The sequence below is a fragment of the Rattus rattus genome, chromosome 1, assembly GCF_011064425.1.
Source record: "Rattus rattus isolate New Zealand chromosome 1, Rrattus_CSIRO_v1, whole genome shotgun sequence".
Lineage (NCBI taxonomy): Eukaryota > Metazoa > Chordata > Mammalia > Rodentia > Muridae > Rattus > Rattus rattus.
In genome coordinates, this window is record NC_046154.1 from 91,512,726 (window position 1) to 91,536,315 (window position 23,590).

At 48.3% G+C, this 23,590-nt stretch overlaps 1 protein-coding gene across 1 annotated transcript in view; it reads right to left on the reverse strand.

Annotated features, from left to right (window-relative positions):
* Positions 1–3,316: 3,316 nt before the first annotated feature.
* Positions 3,317–23,590, reverse strand: part of Snx30 (sorting nexin family member 30) — a 91,931-nt gene continuing 71,657 nt past the window's right edge. The window contains exons 5-9 of the mRNA XM_032903415.1: positions 19,127–19,322; positions 17,678–17,877; positions 12,189–12,275; positions 10,067–10,219; positions 3,317–5,710 (exon numbers count right to left, since the gene is read on the reverse strand). Of these exons, the coding sequence (XP_032759306.1) occupies positions 5,651–5,710; positions 10,067–10,219; positions 12,189–12,275; positions 17,678–17,877; positions 19,127–19,322 (696 nt within the window). The 3' untranslated portion in view covers positions 3,317–5,650. The remainder of the gene's footprint in view (positions 5,711–10,066; positions 10,220–12,188; positions 12,276–17,677; positions 17,878–19,126; positions 19,323–23,590) is intronic.

The window sequence follows — 23,590 nt, forward strand, 5'->3', positions numbered from 1 at the left end:
TAAAGAAAAAGTTCTTAAATTTACAAGCTAATAGTTAATAGTTTACCAAGCAATACAAATTCTTTGTTTACCTCAAAATGTAATACTAATTCCATAGTAAACAACAAACAGAATTTCTTACATACAGATATACGAAAAACCAAAGTGGACAAGAATCTTGTGCCAGCATCAAAAATACAACAAAACAACTTTTTTTTTCTTTTTATAATCTCTGGTTCCACAACGAAGAAAAATGGTGACATTCTTTTTGGTAGTTTCATGAGACAAAGACTTGGATCTGTAAATAAATCACTTCCTTATCAACACGCATTCTCTCAAGCACTTATGTTCACAGCTTTTGTTTTGGCTTAATGGCAGCATGGAGAGAGAGCAACGGCGAGACCATACCTCAGAAGCCTGCTTCTATCTCTGGAAGTTTTAAAACTAAAGAACAATTTTTAAAAATTAAAAAAAAAACACCACAGTCCAAAATTTTGTTTTAATACCCCCTTAACAGTTAAAATATGAGTTAGAAAGTTTGCTGGCAGTTTGTTTTGTGGGAGTCTGTCAGATGTAGGCTGTCTCTCCATGTATTCCTGACTCAGGCATGAAGGGAACAGGCACACAGAAATACAGTGAGAAGGGACTCAGGGAAAGGCCCAGCCCTCAGCATGGTCCAGGCGGACAGCGCTAACTGGTGGAAGATGCTGGTTTGTACTGGTTTGTTCCCCGACGAAGGCCCAGCTGACACAGTCGTTGCTTTGTTACACCAACCCACAGTCTAGGAAAACACCCTCCTCCTCCCCTCAGCATCTTGGCAGAGGTTGGGTCTGAGGCTGGGGACCAGTCTGCCCAGCAACAGCGTGCACAGGTCTTAGCTGCTCTGAGCTGGACTGTGGGAGCCCAGAATCACCACATACCTGGGTGGTTCTTCAGGGAGAAAGGTGTGTGCAGCTCTTCACCCTGGCTTTACTATTGAGTCAAGGGAACAGGTTTTATGCTATTTGGCATTTCAACCTTTGGAGAGTCTCTCTCCCAAACGGGCTCTGGGACCCATTCGCAGAGACAGAGTAAACCTGTCATGCTGTCACAAACTAGAGGACTTTTTGAAGCTGTGTGATTTGTCACTGCTGACACTGTCTGTATCCTCCGCTCCCAAACCATGCCAAAGCACACTACATTCATCTTTCTCACCCGAAAACATCCAGCAGTACCATGGTCCCTGTGTCCTGGTATTATTTCAAATACTATTTGGCAACAGCACTATTTAATCTTGCCACCTGAAAGGCCCCCACCTTCTGGCTGGAGACTTAAGAGGACTGCAGCTGCCTAGAGTAAGTGTGTACACCAGCTGCTTCAAGTGTAACGCTTCCCACGTGGACGTTTAAACACTAGCGGCAGAGTAAGGCAGTTAGGAGGTACTGACAAATGGTTAGCGACTGCAATTAGGCTTCTAACAATCTGTGGCATTTCCTGGGTGTGTTGGTTTTCAAGTGCTAAAAAGATAAGACACATCTGATTGAGCTTCTAAAGGTTCCCCTCACAACACTCATTTACAAACTACAGAAGTTAAAGACTACTTGGGTGACACGAGCTTTCGCCACACAGAGTCATACCCAGGAATACTCAGACAGATGAGACTGCGAAGAGTCTGCCCCACAATGGAGCCCTCGCCTCAGCCTTCTAGACACAGAGTCCCCGTCCTCTGGTGTGTGCAGCCATGGAGACACCTTCAAATGGAACTCTGGCAACCTAGAGTGGGTCAGTGAAATGCTGGACCCCTGATTATTCACTAAATTATAAGCAGGAAGGAAGCAGGCAGCCCTGGCGTGCGACTGCAGCTCAGCTTGGTCAAGGAGAGGTCATTTTCCTCAACTACACTGCCAAGTGCCCACTGCTGCCTTGAGCAGAGAAAACCGCAGGTACTGAGAAGGCACATCCATCTGTGGCCACCCTGAAGGCTTTAGAAAGGCAGGAGGCCACCCCAAGTCCCCACCATAGTCTTATACATACACGAAGATGACCAAACTCCCAGTCACATACTTAACGAGACCCTCTGAGGGAAGGTGGGACCCAGAAGGGTGTGCCCTGCTCCAGCCACAGGCAGCAGATCTCGGGGCAGGGGGGGGAATCACCCTTCAAGATTGCCAGTTCCCCCTGATCTGACAAGAACCCTGTCCCAACCCATCCCAAGACCCAAATCAGGAGGGCCAACACAGCCTCTCAGGCAGTCCTTGCCTTCCTCTACACACCCCAATGAGCTCATGAGCTCCCTTGACTCAAATGACCTCATCGAAACAGCCAGCTTCCTACAGCTTCAGTGCCACAGGACAGGACAAGTCACGCGGCCTCTGAGTGTTCTGTGGGCGTTGTCCCAAAAGACAAACACTGCCGTCATGCCCACTTCTAAAATTAAAATGTCCACAGGGCCCTCCCCAGAGGCTGTAGTGTTCACACATGGTTTCCTCCTGTTTACAGGCTGATAGAGTACATTCTACTCAACAACTAGGGCCCACTCCATTCGGTATGAAGAGAGATGTGTCTTACATCCCGCTCCTATCCCAGGCAGGCTAGGTTTTCTTCATTCGGCTAAGGGAAATATCTGGTGAGGTGAGCAGCAGCTTGGAGAAGTGCCAGCCCATCCGGACCCTGCTCAATCACTGCTGAGCCTTAGGAGTGGGTGAAACCTGGTCCCACACAGGCTGAGGGGTCATTCCCCCCTCACTGGAGAGCAAAGCCTTCTTGTTTTGAGCAGCACAGCCTAGATTCTTCTTTTAAATTCCCAACATCAGTAGTACCCTTTCTTGCTACAAACCACAACTGTGTCCTAAACAATCGAGTCTCTCAAATCTCCTTGGCTTTAAGAATTCTCTTTTGCCTTTGCAGGTTTCTAACGCGGTGAAGAAGCCCTCCGTTTCTCAGGACCTGGGCAGTTGCTATGGCCAACTTTCATCTCACCAGCATGTGTTCAAGCCTCAACAGCTATGGCTATCCCTCTGCCCGTGATACCCTCAAGGCAAAGTCTCATGGAAAATAAGTCAGAGGAACCTGTGACTTCAGGGCAAAGGCTCGGAGCCTCTCTGGGGGCATTTTGGCACTGCAGAGTCTGAGCTATGCTTCATGTAGGGAATCTTTTGTGATGCTTCTGACTGGTGAGTTTGCAGGGACTGAGAGCCTCAGGAGCAGGGACGTGGAAGGCCTCCTTCACCTCTCCTGCCCCTTTTCTTCAGGTCTCCTCAGCTCACCAGCTGCCATCCTGAAGACAGAGACAAGAGCGCTTCTTGTGCATGGGTGTCCCTGGCTCTACCACTGACATTGTTCCAAGGGGACAGAAAGTCTCCATTATTCCAGCTCTTTCTGGAAATTCAAAGCCCAGGGACATTGCCTACCAGCCAAATAAACAGAACAAGACAAACACTTCAAGATGCCATGAGAACCATCTCTCATGAGGGAATGGCTGAGGACCACGCTTCCCTCCATACATTTTCCAGTGCAACCGGAGGCTGTTTCTATGGGACTTTCTTCTTGTGTAACTAACCAGCACACGGGATTGACATGGGGTTTTGGCAACTAGCTGGTCATCAGATTTTAGCTTCATCATAATTCTTTCTATAGTTCTTTCTACATTATATCACTGTATGCATCATTACATCACTATATGCATCATTACATCACTGTATGCATCATTACATCACTGTGTTCATCATTACATCACTGTATGCACCATTACGTCACTGTATGCATCATTACATCACTGTGTTCATCATTACATCACTGTGCGAGTATCAAGCGTTCAGTCCACAAGGCAAAGCCTCGTGTTTCCCAAAGATGGACATCACCTCTGGCGAGTTTGCTGTCCTCTGATACGCATGGATGGAGGCCTGTTGGTAACCAAACGCACGCCCTGACTCTCCCGCGTTCTGGTTGACTCTGAGCGTACCCACACCAGTCCGGTGGTTTGGAGGTAGAATGAGACGCCGACTCGCTGGAGGTGGGGTGTACAGACTGTTCTTACTCTTCTGCTTCAGTGGGCCTTTTCTATTTGTACCACAGACAATTCACAGCAAGGGCTCTGGGGTGGCACAGATAGGTTTGGGCAAGTACCGATAGATGTGGGGATTATTATCTCTATCACGGATCTGCCGAATGTGAGAGGACAATTGCTTCATGCTGTCTACCTGCGGTCCCATGATGTCCCCGATGCAGCTGACTCCATATTAGAGGGAATTACAGGACTTAGCATGCTGGATGATGATTGGATTTGAAAATGAACTTGTATATGAGGCAGTGCTTGACTGCTCCGCCTTAAAAACAAAGCCCCTTCTGTATACCTGCAGCTCAGATCTAGGGATTTTTAGCAAAGAGCCAGAGATAAAAGAACACAAAAATGCAGCTTCTTCCTAGCAAGAGCAATGGTATGGAAGAGAGAGATTCTTCCTGACTGTTGGCTTATGGCAACTTGGAAAGCTTCAAATGAAGACTTTAAGCACAGCGGCAGCCCCCAGATTTTAGCTACAAATGGGGATTTCTATATAGCCAGAAGCAAAGAGCACGATGTCGCTCACTCTTCTCGTCTCTGAGGGACCTGCAGATGCTGTTTTCTTTCTGGCCACAGAACCGTGAGGGTTAAAACACTCATGTAGAGCAGTCACACTGAGTTTACACATAGTGACAGCAATAATGCAGCACACCAGCCCTCACCACAAGGCTGCCCAGACAGTCAGCGGGCATGGCAGACAGATTAAACGAGACATTTTTGGTGAGGTAAAGGCAAATTGCACAAAGCAGACATCGGAGCTGGGGCTTGGCACACAGGAGCGTCATTGACAGCAGCTGTTTGCAAACAGGTCTAATCCCAACCACGATGACAGTTAACACGCAAAACACACACACCAAGACCTCACAGAGAAAAATGCACCTTTTTTTTTCCAGTTCACACCAAAAAGCTTCTCCTCTGCTGCATTCTGGGGTCAGAAACAAGATCCTGAGGCATCCATTAAGGACAAGGACGCTGGCTTGCTCACTCAAGCATCGATGCTCACAGACACAGATTTAGGTGGTCCCGTGTGAACCAGAAACAAGTACATAGATGCCACTCATCACGAGCAGGCAGTAGGCCTGCCACGGCCACGGCTACAGCCACAGCCAGAGCCGCAGTCGCAGCCACAGGCCACTGTAAATTAAGGACTTTCCGAGAGAGAAGGTACCCACACCTCCTTCCATGCTGGGTCACATTAATGCCCTCACGGGTAAAGTGCAGAGCTAAGATGTCTCCACAGCAAGCCGCAGCTGCTCTCTTCATGCCTCCCCATGTCCCTGAAATGCAGGACTGGGGTTCTGTCCCACAATGGCAACTGGGATGCTCCCAAAGTGATGTCACAGGTCAAGTGGGGGTTATCCTGCCCCTCAGTTTCAAGTCTTCGTAGTGTTCCATTAAGAGGTTCCTTCACAATATGGAGGTATGCTTCTGCTGAGAGATGATTACAGCCTCACAGACTCCAAGGAATAAATACTAACTGAAAACGACTGGGGGTGGGTGGGGAGAAAGTACACACTCAAGAGGTGGTGTTGTGCTGTTTTCCCACGGCGACCTCTCCGGCACTGCAGGGACATTCAGGTTCAGGGTACCATGCCCTGTGGAGGCAGAAGAGTCTTTGCTCCAAAACCAAAGCTACTTGGCCTCTTGTTTCTCTTGCAGTAGTGGAATAATCGACTCCCACGCCATGAGGCACTGGAACGAGAGCATGCACACAAGGTCAGCTGCCAAATCCTGACCCTGCTGGGCCACCTGTCTAGTGGCGCCTATGTCTGCTATCAATACTGTTATCAATAGGGGACATCAATACTATTATCGATAGGGGACATGCATGACAGGTGTTTGTCTGAAATCCGTCCTCTTATCTTTATGAAGGAGCCATGTCTTTACAAGTCCTGCAGGCCTTCATGATAGTGTGGAGCCAACACCCAAGAGTGCAAAGAATCCACGCTAAGAAAATCTTTACCTAAGCAAAAACCAGACCAGGCAGGAAACTCTTGATGAGGACACCAGTTCTGAGAACTGATAGAGGCATTGCTGAAGGTATGGGTGGGGCTTGTGTAAGGATGGAACCACAGAGTGGTCAGATGCTTGAATCAGGGTGGGTGGCAAAAGCTCTTGTCACCTAAAGTTTGGTTTTGCTGGTTTGGGCCACTTTTATATATTCCCCAAAGATTGGGGGGCAGGGAGTCTGGCAGTCTTTACATTTATTTCTGTGTATGTGAAGGGTGAGGGCACACGTACCATGACATGCTTGTGGAGGACAGAGGACAACTTTAAGGAGTTAGTTCTCTCTTCCCACCACGTGGGTTCCAGGGATCAAACACAGGCTGTGAGGCTCGGCAGTAAGCACCTTTACCACCCCAGTGACCCACACACTGGCCCCAAACTCAGGTTTTCTTAGGCCCATGTCCTGCTGTGTATTTTATAGTCATTATCATATGGGTCACAGAATATGAATGCACACAGATGCTTTCATTCCAGATCCTTCTGACAGGACAAGAACTTAGAAGACTTGGGTACTGCCTGAGAGTGGCTGACCCAGCAGACACATCTCTCCCTCTGAAAAGCCTTTTGCAAAAGGGAAGGGCAAGCCCACTGTACTAGACAGACTTAGGGTAAGGAAGAGCTCTGCCCTGAGTCACCTGGGGAGGAGGTCTGCAGGGATGGGTGGAGAGAGGCAGCGTGAGGTCAAGCAGAAAGAGGAGTGGCGAAACCTCTCTCTCAGACCTTCCTTGGCCACTCTGAGGCTGGTGAAGAAGCCAGACTGAGAAGCCTGTCCTAAACAAGGGAAGACTAGTCAGCCCCAAGGAGCTTGCTTCCAGCCATGGACCGGAAGGGAGGAGGCCCATAGCATTCTAAATTCAAGGCCACCCCTCATAACTGCAAGGGTCTTTCTTCCTATCCCAAGAGGAACATGCTGACCATTCTTTGCAGTCATCAAATGAGCCAAGCTCTTTCCTTCCTTGAGGACTTGCATATGTCCTTCCCTCTGCCCAGAGTATATATGTTCATCAGATCTTTGATTCTAACATAAGGCTGCTCCAAGATTCCATAGGCTGGTCCTTCCTGACCACTCCCCTGGCCTCAAGTACTTTTGTCCTTGCTTCTTCCCTTTAGCAGGCTTATTTCCCCCTTGCCCCTGGGAATCTATCATTAATGCTTCTCTGATGGACTCAGGATGCTACAGAGCTGTGCAAAGCCTGCCATTTATCAGCTTTCTACTGAATCCCTTGCATATGAAAAGTGCAGAGAAGCCGAGGCCAGGCCTCAGACAGGCCCCGTCTGCAGTACAATGGGAAGAAACAGATGCAAGCCCTGAGTCTGCACTCTGGGAGTTTAGAGATGGTGAGTTCATCCACAACCGGCATGCAGGCACTGGGCCTGGCTGGTTTTGGACTGTGAGGTAAGAGCATTGAGGTTGACTTTAAGTTGCGTCTGCCTCATGTTGGTACACTCTGGAAACTTGCAGTGCGTTTTTACTTTGCCTTTGCAATTATCCTGCAAAGAATGATTAGCACTGACAAATGAAGACTGAGAGGATAGGCAGGTGCCTCGCCCAACCCACGGCCAGCAGGAGGAGGCCGACTTCCCTTGGGGAGAGCTTCCTACCTTTGGGGAGGCAGGACTGTCGCCAAAAGACCCCTGTCTCCTAAGCTGGCTGTGTGGGAACAACCCAGACTGATGGTTCTATCAGTTAAATACTTACAGTTTGGTACTCCAAGGCTGGTCAGCATGGGAGGAATTTTTAAACTTCTGTGAATGATGGTTTCAATCATAAAATTCTCTTTGTCACACCACCTACCATGACCCTCGAGTCTTGAGTCCTGCAATCCTGACTAGAGGTAAAGGGAGAAAGGACACATGCATACATATACACACACACACACACACACACACACACACACACACACTCTCTCTCTCTCTCTCTCTCTCTCTCTCTCTCTCTCTCTCTCTCAGTAAAGCTGGGATCAGGAGGGGGTGTGCTCACTGTGATTGAGGGCTCCTACTGCCAGCAACATGGAACCTCAGTGAGTTTATTAGGAATAACATAGGGGTTGGGGTTGCTAGTGTCCGAGGATCTCTGTAGGTGATCTTCACCTGGGAGAAGGAAGCAGCAGTTCTAGTCTTTGAACCTGCTGATCGATTGTTCACAAACCCTTGTACTCAGAAAGCTTTGCTGACCCTCAAGCTTGGCACATAGGATGTAATGCATTTGCCACTCCACGGGTTGGAGGCCTCGGGGACTTGGAATGGTTTAACAACACACATACACTCAGGACTTTGGCTGACTCAGGGCTCCTCTGATACCCACACCACTTGGTGGTTAAATTTAACGAGCAGACAACTGCTAAGCATCCAGAGCAGATCCAGTTCAGGAGGAGGGAGGGACCCCAGAGAAAAGGCATGGGAAGGTGGAGGGCAGCTCGCTCCCCCAGCTCCCTTTGTACATCAGGCAGAGTGCAGGCCCAGTCATCTAAGCCTCAGGAAAGCTGGGAGTGTCCTATGGTGTGGACGGCCCTGGTGCTGTTTGAATTTTGATGCTAATTCTGCTTCCTCAGGAGGGGCTGCCCTGATTTCAGATGAACCTTCTCCCCATTCTGACTGGTCAAACAGAGGCTAGAGCCTGTGACTGGACACTGGAAGGGAAAGTGGGTCTGGGAGTTTTAGAGAGGGGCAAGAGAAGAAGGAGGAAGGGAGACAAGGAGATGGAGAAGAGAGAGGAAGAAGAGGTGGAAGGAAGATGGAGCAGAAGCGTATGGCTTGGAGAAGCCGCAAGTTCTAAGGGATCTCGTATCTGGGGAACAGAGTAGTGCAGTGGTGAGTCTGCCCAATCTAGGTGCATAGCTTATAAATATTATAACCGAGTTGTGTGTTCTTTACATGGGCTTATTGGGGTTGGAGATTTACAACAGTCCTAGGACCACAGTCTGGGAGATAGGCCTGTCCCTGGATGAGAGGCTGTCCTGTTCCCAACAGCCAAATTTCAAGGCCAAGTTATTTCAACTGAAACTGGCCATTGTTTAACTCCAAGTTTAGGCTACAAAAGGACATCAAGACTTATTGCCAGAAACGACTTCAAATTAGATACATAAGAAATGAACCTTAATTCCAGGCGATAGCTCTTTTACCCTCCCCTCCCGTGTGTGTGTGTGTGTGTGTGTGTGTGTGTGTGTGTGTGTGTGTGTGTTCTGCAATGTAATTCCACATATCTTTATTTTAAAAGTGTGTCTTAAAGTTCAACATTAAAAACAAATATTATTGTGGGCTGGAGAGATGATTCAGGAGTTAAGAGCACTGACTGCTCCAACCATCTGTAATGGGACCTAATTCCTTCTGGTATGCATGATGTCTGTCAGCTTCAAGAGATGACTAGAGGGGTCCACAGCACAGTGAAAATGGAAACCCCTTTATAAAACCCACAAGGTAACATGAAGCAACCCCAAAGCCTCCATTAACTCGGAGTGCCCACATGCTGGTATCACGGTGTGGGAAACAGCCAGCTTCCCACATCAAAGCGCCATTCCTCCAGCCAGAGTAAGCCTAGGAGAGCAGGGCCTCAGCTTTGAAACAGCACAGTACTGCAGGGCACTAGGGTAGTTCACATGAGGCAATGTTAAGGATGGGACAAGGGGGATCCATGTTTGGGGATTTCTAGAAGATACCTGTGGTGGTTTGAATACGCTTGGCTCAGGGAGTGGCACTACTTGGAGGTGTGGCCTTGTTGGAGTAGGTGTGTCACTGTGGGTGTGGGCTTTAAGATCCTCATCCTAATTTCCTGGAAGCCAGTCTTCTGCTAGAAGCCTTCAGATGAAGAAGTAGAACTCTCAGCTCCTCCTGCACCATGCCTACCTAGATCCTGCCATGTTCCCACCTTGATGATAACAGGCTGAACCTCTGAACCTGTATGCCAGCCCCAATTAAATGTTGACCTTATAAGAGTTGCTTTGGTCATGGTATTTGCTCACAGCAGCAAATCCCTAAATAAGACAACACTCAGGAAAGGCGATGGTTACTAGGAAGCGTGGTGGCATGGGGCCTCCTCCTCACCTTCTCATAATACTGGATATTCTTGTCAGCCAAGCCCACGAGCAGCTGCCGGAAGTCATTTCTCTTGTTGCCCTGCCACCTCTCCATATCAGCCTTCAGGTCTGCGTTGAAGCACTCCATCCTGTCCTGGCACTTCTCCACATCTGCTGGCACCTGCAAGGGAAATACATTCTTGGCTCTGAGGTGCAGTTGGGTTTTCACAAACATGATTCCAAATTAAAACGTCAACGTGCTCCCTGAAAGACCCTGGAAGGGTTTGTAAAAAGTACTATCTTGCCCCAAGAATTTCTGACCCTTCCAAGCAGAGCAGAGACACATGGGGAGCCACCCTCTGTGTCAGAGTGAGACGGTGTGGAGTCTCTTTAGGATTTACTCAGCCGTGCTGACAAACAGGTACAGACCTAACATACACGGCAACACGGTGCTGTGCTGTGTCAGAACTAGAGGAGAAGGGGCTCCTGCTCTGGCCATATGAACTAGTCCAGTACTGATGATGTCTGAGAACCTTTCCTCGTTTATCTGAGTGAACTGAACAAGGAGATTAGCAGCCAGGTCCCTCCTCTGGACTCCACATCATACACAAACCAGGCACCATTCTGCGCTCTGGGTGGCAGTTCACCACAAAGTTCAAGAACAGAAGGGAAGACACTGAAGGGTTTTAAAAAACTGAAGGATAATATAGCAAGCGGCTTCAAGTTTTCCTTAAGGTTTAGAAAGGCTTTCTCAAAAGGGAAGTGTGTCCCCGGGTCTTTCGACCTTCACCTTGCTGTGTGAGTTGCATTCATCCCACATGGCTAGTGAGGGCCTCCTGGTCACGTGGTTCTCCAACGCCAGACTTTCTGTCCTATCTACAGTACTCCACTGGGCCCGGATGGTGATCAGGTTCAGCATGCCCAGAGTTAGGCCAACTCTTGCCAGAGCAAATGCTGCCTGAACCCCGAAAGGTTTAAGTCCCCAGACTACTGAGCTCAAACTCCCTAAGCTATGGGAGTGACTATTTTGAGTCAGTCTCTACCAACCAGAGCAATGTCAACGTGGCATGGGCAGGGCCGAGGGACTGGGCACCTTCCCGTGTGATGTATGAATGCCAGGACTGCTGACAGCTGACACTCAGGCTTGCAGGTAGCTCACGCTGCGACTGCGCCTGAGGTACTGTTAATCATGTTCCTGGGTCTGGTAGACACTGGAATAGCAATATCCGAAGAAAATGGATGGGAGCCGTGTAGCTCAAGGTACAAAAGATAGGGGGGCTGGGCCATCTGTTAAGGCCTCAGATGGCAAAAATTGTCTGAATGGAGGATAAACTATAGGCTCCTCCATGTCAGTGAGAAACTGCATTAGGGAAAGACTGGGATGTGGTGGTCTACGGCGTCCATGGTTCTTGTTGTTGGCTCGTTTGTTCAGTGCTCAAACTCTCCTTTGTGTGATGCAGTGCAGGGTGCTATCCTAAATCCACTTGAAATGCATTACAAATACACAGTCTTGAGTTCTTGTTGTGGGCAGGACATGGGCATTTCCATGCCCTAACATATAAATCTTTACCTGTGTCCTGCTCAAAGCAAGGCCCAAGATTCATGTAAGATGCAGCAGCTTTCGAATTCTGGTGTGGATCCATGGTAACACATGAATCAACGTAGCAGACATGCATCCACCTGCCATGGCGGCATACTGGATACAGACACGTCTGGACCCTGAAAGGCCAGCCAACCCCCAGAGCTACTCTGTGACTCACTTCTCCGCCCCCTCCAGGTCCCAGATGACTAGCACAGCATCATGCAAGGCGATCATTTAAAAAAAAAAAGCATAACTGAAGTGAAGGAGTGCCGTCTCTGAGGTCCGGTCTGGGCTGTACATTGCCCAAGTCTGCTCCAGGGTGGAGAGCGCACATGACTAGCTCTGACGTCAAACATTTGCCTGAACACTGGTCCTTACTGCTTTCTTTGTAACAACATTCCCTACTCCCATCCTTTCTGTGAATACAAATACAACTCCCAATCAAACAAATAAGAAACAGAACGCCCGATGGGTAGAGGCGAATCTACTCTTCACTTTAAGAATGAGAGTCAGCATCAGCGGGGAGCCTGCAGCCCCCAAACCACCCGTGGCTGGGTGCTGTCTTTACCTTGGGGCGATCTTCTTTCCTCAGAGCCACAGCTTCCAGTTTGGCTTCATACTCTGCGTGAACTTGGTCCCTCTTCTTCAACACACCCTGTGGAAGGTAGAGAGAAGCACACAGTGTCTTCGAAGCGGCCTCCATCTTCAAGCCCAAATCACAGTGCCCTGGGCCCGGCCTTGTGCCCCAGGACAGGGATTATGGTCCAGAAGCTACTCATAACACCAGCTCTAAGGGCAGGAGGCAAGAAACCCACCAGATGAGCAACAAATTTTGGGAAGAGCAAGTCGGGGATACTGCCACACTGCGGGGCCCTCAGCTTAACCACATACAAAGTCCTCGGGTAAATGCTAAGCTTTATGCTTAAAATGCAGGGCTGTCTCTGGGTTCAGTGAAAAAAATCTTAGTAAAAACAGTTCTTTATTATTATTAATTTATATAATTGAAAAAATTCATACATATTTACTCTGCCACGAAGTGTTCTAAAATACATGCATATTATGGTATGGCTAAATTGAGCTGCTTAAGATACATTATCTCATACTTATTTAAATCTCCTCTCAGCAATTTTCATGAATACACTAATCGGCTACCCTCACTATGCTACAGAATGAGTACAGGAGGTCTTGACTCTGATCTGTTGGCTGATCCCTGGTAGACTGATCGGCCCATCGTTCCATTAGCCACTTGTTTGTTCTATATTCTGGGTCCCTAGTGAGGGTTCAGTCTGAGAGAGATCCTGATATCTGAGGGGATGTGTGTACAAGAACTCTGAGTTCTTCGACTCATACAGCCAGTTTGCAAGGAGGGGCAGCAAATGGGCCCAGTGACATCCAGCCTGAGAGGGACAGAGATGTGGGGAAAGGCATAAGGACACTCAGTCCTCAGTCCACAGGTCACCAAGACAGTTTCCAATCATAAATTCCACACGGGGGCCTCCTAACACAGCATGCAGCGAGGCAGGAAGGGTCATTCCTGGACTGAGCGCTAGGCACTGGATGTCCCTGCTGATGTGCTCAAGAGTGCTGGGTGACTAGGCCCATCTTCTAAAGGAAACCAACCCTGGGGTGACAACTGAAGTCCTCTCCTGAAGATTAGAACCGGCCGTCACCCACCTCCATTCACTTTCTCCTCACACACTCATGAATCACCAACAGAGCTTTCTGTGCTGACAGAAACGGCTCTAACACAGCCGTCACTAGCCCCATCTGCCTATGGAATACCTGACATGAGGCTCGTGTGACTGAAGAAATGGGTGTGTGTGCATGTGTACACACACCCCCTCCACGGAATGCTGCACATCTTACTGGGGAAAGCAGCATTTTCAGTCTAGCCTGTCAGGGAATGACGATACACAGACGTGTAGCCTGTTGGTGTGACAAGAATCTCAGAACCAGCGTTCTTAAGACAATGCCTTGGGACTGTAAGTCCACAGTGTGGTTCTCCCTCTTGTTTACCGTGTCACTTGGTCACTTGAGGATGCCTAGAGTCCTGAAGGGGGATGTGAGAGAAGATGCATCACCCTGGATGGTTACCATAGTCCAACTATTCATGCCATTCCACAAGGAGGGCAAGAGGACCTCAGATGATGCCGTATCTCGCTTTCCACCTGTCTGAGCTGCTCTCCTATGAGCCTGTGCCACCCCAGCTCACCCGGAGCGAACGGGATGTTGTCTTCATGAGCAGGCTGTGGGAAGACCTGGGCTTGCATCATCCCAGATCCCTGAACAGCATCAAAGCTGCCAACCACCTGGTGTAGGCGAGGGACCTAGAACCAACTGCCTAAATGAGGACACTTGACATGGTGACAATACGGGACCTGTCTGAGGCCACACTGCTGGCTGGCAGGACAGCAGCAACTCAGTTTCCACCATCTTCTGACTTCACAGTCTGACCATACGTCAGCCATGCTGAAGGCTGGGCACCTTCTCCTCTACACACTGCTGGCCATGTTAAAGATGGCTCCCCACTCCAATAACACAGTCTCTGTGGATACAACTGGCCGAACCAGCTTGTAGACAGTTAGAGAGGGTTGACACCATATAATGGGGTAAAAGCCAAGAGTCCCCTCAACCTGAGACTCTCTCTGAGTCACGAGCATTCCACCCTACTTCTGCCTTTCAGTATCCTGATTCATCAAAAAGGGGCAGAAACAAACGAGGCACCATATTGGAGGCACCATGATGTGTCACCAAATGTGGGCAGGACTGAGGGTTTGGGGACGGGGTGAATTTAATTTGAGACAGAATGAGTTTGTCTTGGATAGAGGTTCAGAAGTAGAGCACGTCAGCAAGACTAACTGGGCCTAAAAACCTGGAGCTTCAGTAGTGTTCTGTTCACTGAAGAGACTCAGCTTACTGCTCAGTTTAACAAGAACACTTTGAGGGAAAAAAATTAAAAATGGGAAGAAATTATATAATATTTAAGAAACCTATCAATAAATATAAAGATTCCGATGGATTTGGGGGGAAGGACTATAAAGATTGTGAGACAATTTGAGCATTACTGAATATGTGACCACAGTTTAAGAAACTGGTTTTTGGGGATTTAGCTCAGTGGTAGAGCGCTTGCCTAGGAAGCAAGGCCCTGGGTTCGGGTCCCCAGCCCGAAAAAAAAAAAAAAAGAACTAAAAAAAAAAAAACTGGTTTTTTTTTTTTTTTAATTTCTTTTCTGTCTTTCCCTCTGCAAACCCCAGTAACCTTCCTGTTTCTGCTACTCTCACTCCCACCCACTCTGAACATATTGGAAATTTTCTACAAAGAATCATCAAACAATACAAACATAATACGTCATCCAAAATGTTTGCAATGCACCAAGAGTACCAATAGGAGACTTAGAACTGTCAATCATGACAGGTTTGTGGCAAATGGCCTACAATGCGGAACAAAGTGACCTGGAGGAACCACAGGCATATTCTGCAATTTGACTTCCAACATCAGCACTGGGTTTTCTCCAAGAAAATTCCACAGTAGTGGAATACACCAGAGATCACAATACATCTCCCCAAGCTAAGGCCACGCCTTCCTCTGCTGAGGCTGTAAGCTCACAAGCTGTGGGAAGGGAAAGAGGCTTCCTCAAAGGCTCACTCTGGTTCATTCAAAGCTAGTACCAGAAACTACCATGGACAGAAACTACCATGGAGGCAAAGACAGCGGGACCTGCTGAACCCTGCAGGCTACCCCGCATGTGCAGGAGAGGAGTGCAAACGGGCCTCCAGTAAACTCTCCATTTCCCTTTTCCTAGCAAACTCCAAGGCTCTCACACAAATACAAACAGCAGAATGTTTGTAAGGCATGGTACTGTACACCTTTAATCCCAGCACTTAGAAGGCAGACGCAGAAGGAGCTCTGTACTCTGTAAATTCAAGGGAGCCTGGTCTGTACAGAGAGCTCCAGGCCAGCCAGGGCTATATGCAGAGATCTTGTCTCAAAATAAAAGATCAGAAAGCTTTTTTGAAAAGACTCTTAGGGAAGTAAAACATGGAAACGGATTTTTAGGCAGCATGAATTCACAAGGGAGCCAATGAAGACATGGATCACTGACTGAAAATCTTATCCAAGCACCTTGTGCCTCAACAATGCTGGCTCTGCTGTGGGTCACCCCGCACACCCCTGAGCAGTCTCCTCCTTTATTAGCTGGCTTACCTCAGCTTGCACTGGGCAGAGCTCTGCTTCAGAGGCTGCCAATCAACACTTCCTCTGCACCATGCCCTTCCCCCACCACACTGTGGGCAATCCTCCTTCCTGCCCCACTAACCTGACTGCAGGATTTTGGGGACCAGTGGTTAGAAACTCAGTACAACACTTCATCCCAGTACATGGGGTGAAGAAGAGGAACAACCCCCTACGTCCTTGCCGTGCCTTCGGCTGCTCCCAAAACCCTGCCCCACACTGCAGTCGGTGTTTTAGATACCAGGTAGATCTTTGCTACCAGCAATTTAAAATCCTGCTCTAACCACAAATGTATATTATTAACATATTCGCCACGTGCTAGGCTAGAAAAACCCTAAACTGTGTGCTTATTGGATTCTGTCTGAGTGAGGTTGGGGAGCATCCTGATGAAGTGTGTACAAGAGTCAAATCCACACAAACCCCAGGGATTGTGAAAGTTACTTTTTGTTTACAAAAACAAGCACTGTTACTCTTGTGTTCTGGCTGGTTTTGTGTGTCAACTTGACCCAAGCTGGAGTTATCACAGAGAAAGGAGCCTCCCTTGAGGAAATGCCTCCATGAGATCCAGCTGTAAGGCATTTTCTCAATTAGTGATCAAGGGTGGGAGGTCCCCTTGTGGATGGTGCCACCCTTGGACTGGTGGTCCTGGGTTCTATAAGAAAGCAAGCAGAACAAGCCAGGGGAAGCAAGCCAGTAAGTAACACCCCTCCATGGCATCTGCATCAGCTCCTGCTTCCTGACCTGTGTGAGTTCCAGTCCTGACTTCCTTTGGTGATGAGCAGCAATGTGGAAGTGTAAGCTGAATAAACCCTTTCCTCCCCAACTTGCTTCTTGGTCATGGTGTTTGTGCAGGATACAAACCCTGACGAAGACACCTTGTAAGCAAAGTGAAAACGTTTGGTCCATTTAAAATAACTCAGGATGCCTCCTATACTTGCCCCTCCTTTCATCTCCCTATCTGTATCTGTGCTAAAAAGCAACGTAACAGATGAAGTGAGCTGCAAGTTTGGGCCAGAAGTTTTGGTTTTTCAGCCTCTAATCCAATAATTGCCAATCAGGCCTCTGGGCTAGGTAGGGGCACAGCTGTATCTCTGTGCAACTGCAGTTAACACAGGATGTATCTGTCTGGAAGTGGGAGGATTGGAGTTCGGGGCCATCCTTGGAAGGCTGCTTGGAAGTGGACTTCCAAACAGAGCTTTCATACTGTTGGAAGGCAGACCTTTCTTTCTCTGCCTGGCTCCTTTCTCTGCTTGCAGTTGTGTTCACCGGCAAACAACTTTTTTTGGTCTTACTTTTTAAGATTTCCTCAAACTGTGGTTTCTAATTTTACCAATTTTATTTAACAAACCATATACTTTTAACTAAATTTGTAGGCAATATGGGTGATTTGCCGGCTATGTCTGTGCGGCTTATAAGTGCCTGTGGCCTGAGGAGGCTGGAAAAGGATTCTGGAGACTGGATCTACGAACAATTGAGAGCCACCAAGTAGGTGCTGGGAATTGAAGCCAGGTCCTCTGCTAGTGCAGCCAGTGCGCCTAACCACTGAGCCATCTCTCCACCCCCACAGACTGTGTTTTTAATCCCCTAAGTTATCTGACCATCCTTCCTCCACAGCGTCCCTCTCCTGTTAGCAGCTGTATTATTTTTGCAGTATTCGAACACTGAGAAAATTTCCTCCATTTAATTCACACCCTCTGTTCAGCATACGTCCTATTTATTTGACCTTGGTATTAGATTTCCCAAATAGAAAGAAGGGATGTACACCACATGCACACAGGGAATAATTCATAGGCTTTTGGTGAGTGTGCAAAAAGCAAGCCAGCTTACCTTCATGGAGTCAGAGTATAGAATGTATTCCCTGAGCACAGGCAGAAACTCTTCTGTTATGTCATCCGTCAGCTCTTCCAAGGCTGTGGAGCAGTTCCCAATGCAAGCTGACACACCCTCCAGGGGCTCCGCCAGCTCACCTTCCAAAGCGCTCCACGTGGAATACACAGGCCCATACTCCCTCAGCTCCACGAGGTACTCTACAGGAAGAGAAGGCAATGGTATCTGGCTGGGGAGCACTCACTGGTGTCACTGATTTAGGGATCCACAGCCCAGACCTCTCTGCGGTAGAACGCACAGCCTTGGCTCCTCTCTTTCCTAGACACACTCTCCTGACATTTTTAATACCTACAAGCTAGTGTAAGTTATCACTAGCATACAAATCTAGGATTCTTGTTAATAGGAACCTAAATACCTTATGGGTAAAAATAGTTAAGAGCCAATCCAGTGAACTTCTTCAAAAATAATTCTTCACTCATGCTGCAAGTGAAATGTTTTGGAAAGCAATGGGGGAAACTTTCATATATGTTCAGAGGCCTCATATCCCCTGGGACTGGAGTTATAGATGGTTGTGAGCCACGATGTAGGTGGTAGGAACTGAATGCAGGTCTTCTTCAAGAGCAACAGGTGTCCTTAACTTGAGTCATTTCTCTCGTACTTGAGGGTGGGGGCTTTTTTTAAAGGAAAAAAAATCAGTGGCAATGGAAGAAAACAATGGGGTTATGGGAACATGCTGCTAGAAGAGATGTGGTCTCACAGAGGCAGACTCACTCCCTCCTCAATGCTCCTGTCTATCAGTGGTTTCAGGGAACAAGAGAAAAAATTATTTCTTCAACCTACAAGAGTAAACCCAGCCCCCCATTTGCTCGGGGTTCCTGTCATTTGACAGAAAATGGCTGCCGTGTTTAACTGAACAGGCCTGTGTGATGTGCCTCATGTCTCAGCATGATTGTCATGCTGCTCAGTGTGTCTGCCTACACCCATGTAAGGGGACAAGGTCAATCAGGCGACCATGGAAGGAGGGGGGTAGACAGGCAGTGGTGGTAACAAGGACAGCCTCAGGTGTGAGCAACTCCCCGGGTCAGAGGAGAGGATGTGAGGTGATCAGGCAGGGAGGAGCAGACAGTAAGCTCGAAAGCTCGCTGGGTCACAACCTTGGCAAACATGGCAACACATTCTTCTCTTGAGCCATCTCTCGGCTATGCTTATTTCTGTAATCATCCTCCGTGGAGGAGGGCATGGGAACAGCAAACAGACGCTGAGTGCAAAACGACAAGGACTGAGTGCAAAGCACCTCCAGGCATCACCAACCCCTCCCTCTTGGTATCTGTTTTTTATGCAGAACGAGGCCTGGTTCTGTCACTGCAGAGTCTGCAGGTTACTTCAAGCCAGCATAATGCACGTCATTCCCGACACTCTGGGCACCGCCAATCTCAACAAAGAGCTCACCTATTTCTTCTTTGATGATCCGCTGGGCTATCCGATCGATGGTTCCCAGTTTGAGTGCAAAAGTGTCTAAGTAGTCACCGATGGCTGCAAACTCCAGAGGCCGACTCCGCAGCTTGTAGCCTCCAGTGACATGCTTGACCGACTCCCCCACTCTGGTCAGCAATGCTATCCCCTGCTTCTTGTAGGCATTCAGGTCCTGCAGACAACAACGTGACCTCTCAGTCACCAGCCAGGGCTGAGGGAACCAGCTTCTGAAGGCAGTGTCTCATTAGAAAGAAGAACTAGAAGGCAGGAGCTGTTGGGGTCACTGTGGGAACTCTTTTCCTGTGGAGGCCAAACAAACACCTGCCTGCCCTTATAGGCAAAGCAAAGTTTAAGTCTAAAGTCCAAACGGAGGAGCCTCAACAGGAAAGTCTCATCCCAGCATGAATGACGACTTCCTCAAAGCTGCACAGATAGGTATCTCCCCTCGGCCAAATGTCCAGAGTCTATATACACTAGCATCTCCCAAGGCCACAAGGCCACACAGAACTAGGAAGAATTATACACAGCTGTGAAGTAAGAAGGGAGTGGCTGAGATGAAGTGAGTCCAACAAAGCCCCTCTACCACACACATGCCCACCTAGGATGGGATCTATCAGTAGTCACCAAGCCCCATACTTGCAAAAAGTCACAGCTACTGTGACAAGAAGGAGAGCATTCTACAGCAGACTGCCCTGCCCCCAGACTCATATCCACATGCTCATGTCACATGTCAACATGGCTGGTCCCCAGACTCTCCAGTCCAGTGGCTCTCAACCTGTGGGTGGTGACCCCTTGGGAGGGGTGTCAAATGACCTTTCACAGGGGTCCTGCATATCAGATATTTATACAATGAGTCATAACAGCAGCAAAATTAGTTATAAAGTAGCAGGGAACGTAGTTGTTTGGTTGGGGTATCTCTACAACATAAGAAGCTGTATTAAGGGTTCCGGCATTAGGAACTACTGCAATAGTTCAATGCTCCCCGACTTTAAATACAACACTCTTTCTACCACAAGTTTTAAAACCTCTGGCAAAAATACACCATGCTGTCTTTAAGACAAAACTAAATGCCTGAGGGTCATTTCCTTCCTCACTCAAACCCAACTAGGGACACAGGAGGGTGAGAGGGGGAGCTGAGAAGTCACAGGAGCTAGAAGACTGAGCACAACTGACCCTGTGGACACACCCTAAATTCAGAATTTCCTGTGGGTCAAGGCAAAAGTGGGAAGTGGGTTGGGCCTTTAAACTTCTTGTACTGAATTTTAAAAGACAAAACACACAGCATGGTGGCTTCTGCCTTTGGTCCTAGCACTCAGGTGTAGAGGGAATCTTTTGTTCTGTGTGTGGAAGCATCCACCTGTCAATAAAAAGCCTACAGCCTGCTAGCTCAGGCAGGAAATAGGGAGGCAGAAGTTCTAGTACACAGAGAGGATTCTGGAAACAGAGTCAGATGTGTAAAGATTTGCCCCAGACCCAGAAGACAGTCACATGAAACTGAGGACCAGGTAACCAGCCACTTGGCAAGACTCAGAACAGAATGAATAAGTAATTAAGCTAAGAGCTAGTAGGGGAACAAGCAAAGCTTTGGCCTTGGCATTTATTCATGAAATATTGTCTCAGAGTCACTGTTTCTAGGAACAAAGTTGACAGGCGGAAAAACACGAGGTTACAATTGGCACTAACTATACCAGGAGGTAGCGGCAGTGAATCTCTGAGTTCAAGGACAGCCTGGCCTACACAGTAAGACCCTGTGCCTCAAACCAACCCACCAAACAAACAAGCAAACAGCTCTTAGGACTGAGCTGGTGGTACATGCAGATCATTCCAGCACCAGGGCTGAGAAAAAGGATCAGGCACTCAAGCTAGCACAGGCTACAGAGTGAGTCCTGCTGTCATCTCTGTTCTGCTGCTGTGAAGAGACACCAAGACCAAGGCAACTCTTATAAAAGAAGGCTTCAACCGGGGCTTGCTTGCAGTTTCTGTGGTGTAGAGCAGTACTGTCATAGCAAGGAGCACAGTGACATGCATGGTGCTGAAGAAGCAGCTGAGAGTTACATCCTGATCCACTGGAAAAGACAGACAGATAGACAGACAGATCCTGATCTACCGGTTGGGGTTGGGGGACAGACTGACAGACACTGGGTCTGGCGTGGGCTTTTGAAATGTCAAAGCCTGCCACCTCAAGCATTACACTTCCTCCAACAAGGCCACACCTCCCAATCCTTTTCAAACAGTGCCACTCTCTGATGATTAAGCATTCAAATTATGGGGACATTCTCTTATTCCAACTACCACAGTCCCTATCTCAAAACAACAACAACCAAACACTGAGCAGCATTCCCTGTCAGGGAAACAAGCCTCCTGATCCCATGACTTCCAATCGGTTCCCACTGAGCTTTCTTACACTCTCCCAGAACCACTGGCTGCTTCTCGGGGGCTTGACTAGTTTGGGATGAGAGCATGCTATCACCCAGAGGACTGTCTTGTAAATGCTGCCTCTAAGTGCTTCATCTAAGATCTTGGCCTCACTGCACGCTATAAAACACTTCCCTTCCCAGCTTAGTGCCTGACTCTGGCAGCTGTGATTACTCAAGGGACCCTTGTCAAGATGGGGCCTGTTGCTATCATAGGAGGAAGATCATCAGACCTGTACCTGAGACTCTAGCCATTCCTTCCTAGACCTCCCTGGCCTGTGTGTAACCCCCTTGGTAGTTGGCGTGAGCATATATGTAGCACAGAAGCTAATGGGAGGGAGTATTCATCTGTGCAGCTACAGGGAAGTCATGACCTACACTTGGGTGAGACTGTTGTGAGGCTGTTTCAGTCACACACGCTCCTGTAAGTAGCCCCTTCCCTGGGGGCTGTAGATAAAACCCAATGCATTGACTGGCTCCGCTCTGGAGGAATCATTATATTGGTCTGTCATTGGTCTCCTATCTTGGGAAATAATAAATGTTGACACCTCCCTCCAGGGAAGTTCATACAACAATACGTTAAAGGAGAACGCAGGAGGGTTAGTGGGAAGAAACAGGCTGTTGTCTCATGAGTAGAGAGTTTCAGCTTTCTAAGAACAGAAGTTCTTTTTCTTCAGATAGGGGGGTGGGGTGGTGGTGGTAATGGTGGTGGTGGTGGTGGTAGTGGGGGTGGTGGTGGTGGTGGTGGTGGTGGTGGTGGTCTAGCTCAGGCTGGCCTTTGATTCACTATGTAGTTGAGGATGATTTCCTAATCTTTCTGCCTCCACCTCCCAAGTGCTGGAATTAAATGTGTTCGCCACCCCAAGCCCAGGTAGAACTTGTTGATTTAAGGACTGATCTCTTGCATTCCCTTACATGAAACTGGATTTTGATGGAGATTCTGAAGGACCTTATTAATACATCTTTAAAAAAAAATCTTTGTCATACTGCTTAGCCCAGGAATCTCAATTCATCTCTCTCCAAGATACACACAATCTCCCACTCACTCTCCATGCAGATCTTAATGACCAGGAATCCACGCCACAGCCCTCTCCTACTTCACTCAGTAATGAGGTTGGCCTGGGGCTTCGGAGCAAAGGACCTGCAACCTCAGAACCAATTACACTTTGGGGAAACAAGAACTGAAGAGCCACACCCAAGTATCAGTGTAGTGGGAAATGCTTACATTTGAACAGGTTCAACCTGTGGGGGCTGGTGCATGGGCAGCCGCCAACTGAAGCTAAAAGGAAGCCTTCGGCCTTTGCCAGGTAGTTTCCCTGAGTGGAGAACAGAATCTTCTGGAGCCTTAAATGTCAACAGCTGCCATCTGTACACATGTCTCTGTTTTCTTGTAATTTTAACCAAAAAAACCAAAACGAAACAAAACAAAACAAAAACAAACCTAGACTTCAGTACCTTTGTCATTAGAACGTATTCTATATGGCTTGAGTGCATGGACCTGAAACTAAATGGGTTGGCTAGGGAGAAGCTAAGCTTCCTGAGAGTGTGAACGGGTGACCCATTTCTGCACGGTATGGGTGGACTGTCTTAGATTTCAGGTCAGTGCTGCCAGCAGCAGGTGAAGCACGAAGCCAGTGAAGCACTGGCAGCCAACTGTTTTTCTGGCAGTGACTGGAAAACACCTAAGAGGAACAGAGTTGTTGGCAAGCAGTGGCCAGGCCTTGTGATACAGTTGGAAACCGAGGCCTTACGAGCCACGGGATCCGACTTCCAGAACCAGTGGTGCAGACTGAATGAGTGTGACCTCTCTGAACTTCAGTTTCCTTGTCTAAAACTATGAGGCCGGTTACTTTCAAGGCTCCTGAGTGCTGATCTGCAGATCTCAGGCAGGGAAGTGACCGTGAAGAGGTGACAATGAAAACTCGGCTCTGACGGACATCACCGACCTGGACCAAGCTTGGGGAGTCTGATGCCATTCATTGCGGGCACAAGACTGGCACACTTTACACTTTAGGGAAAAGTTTCC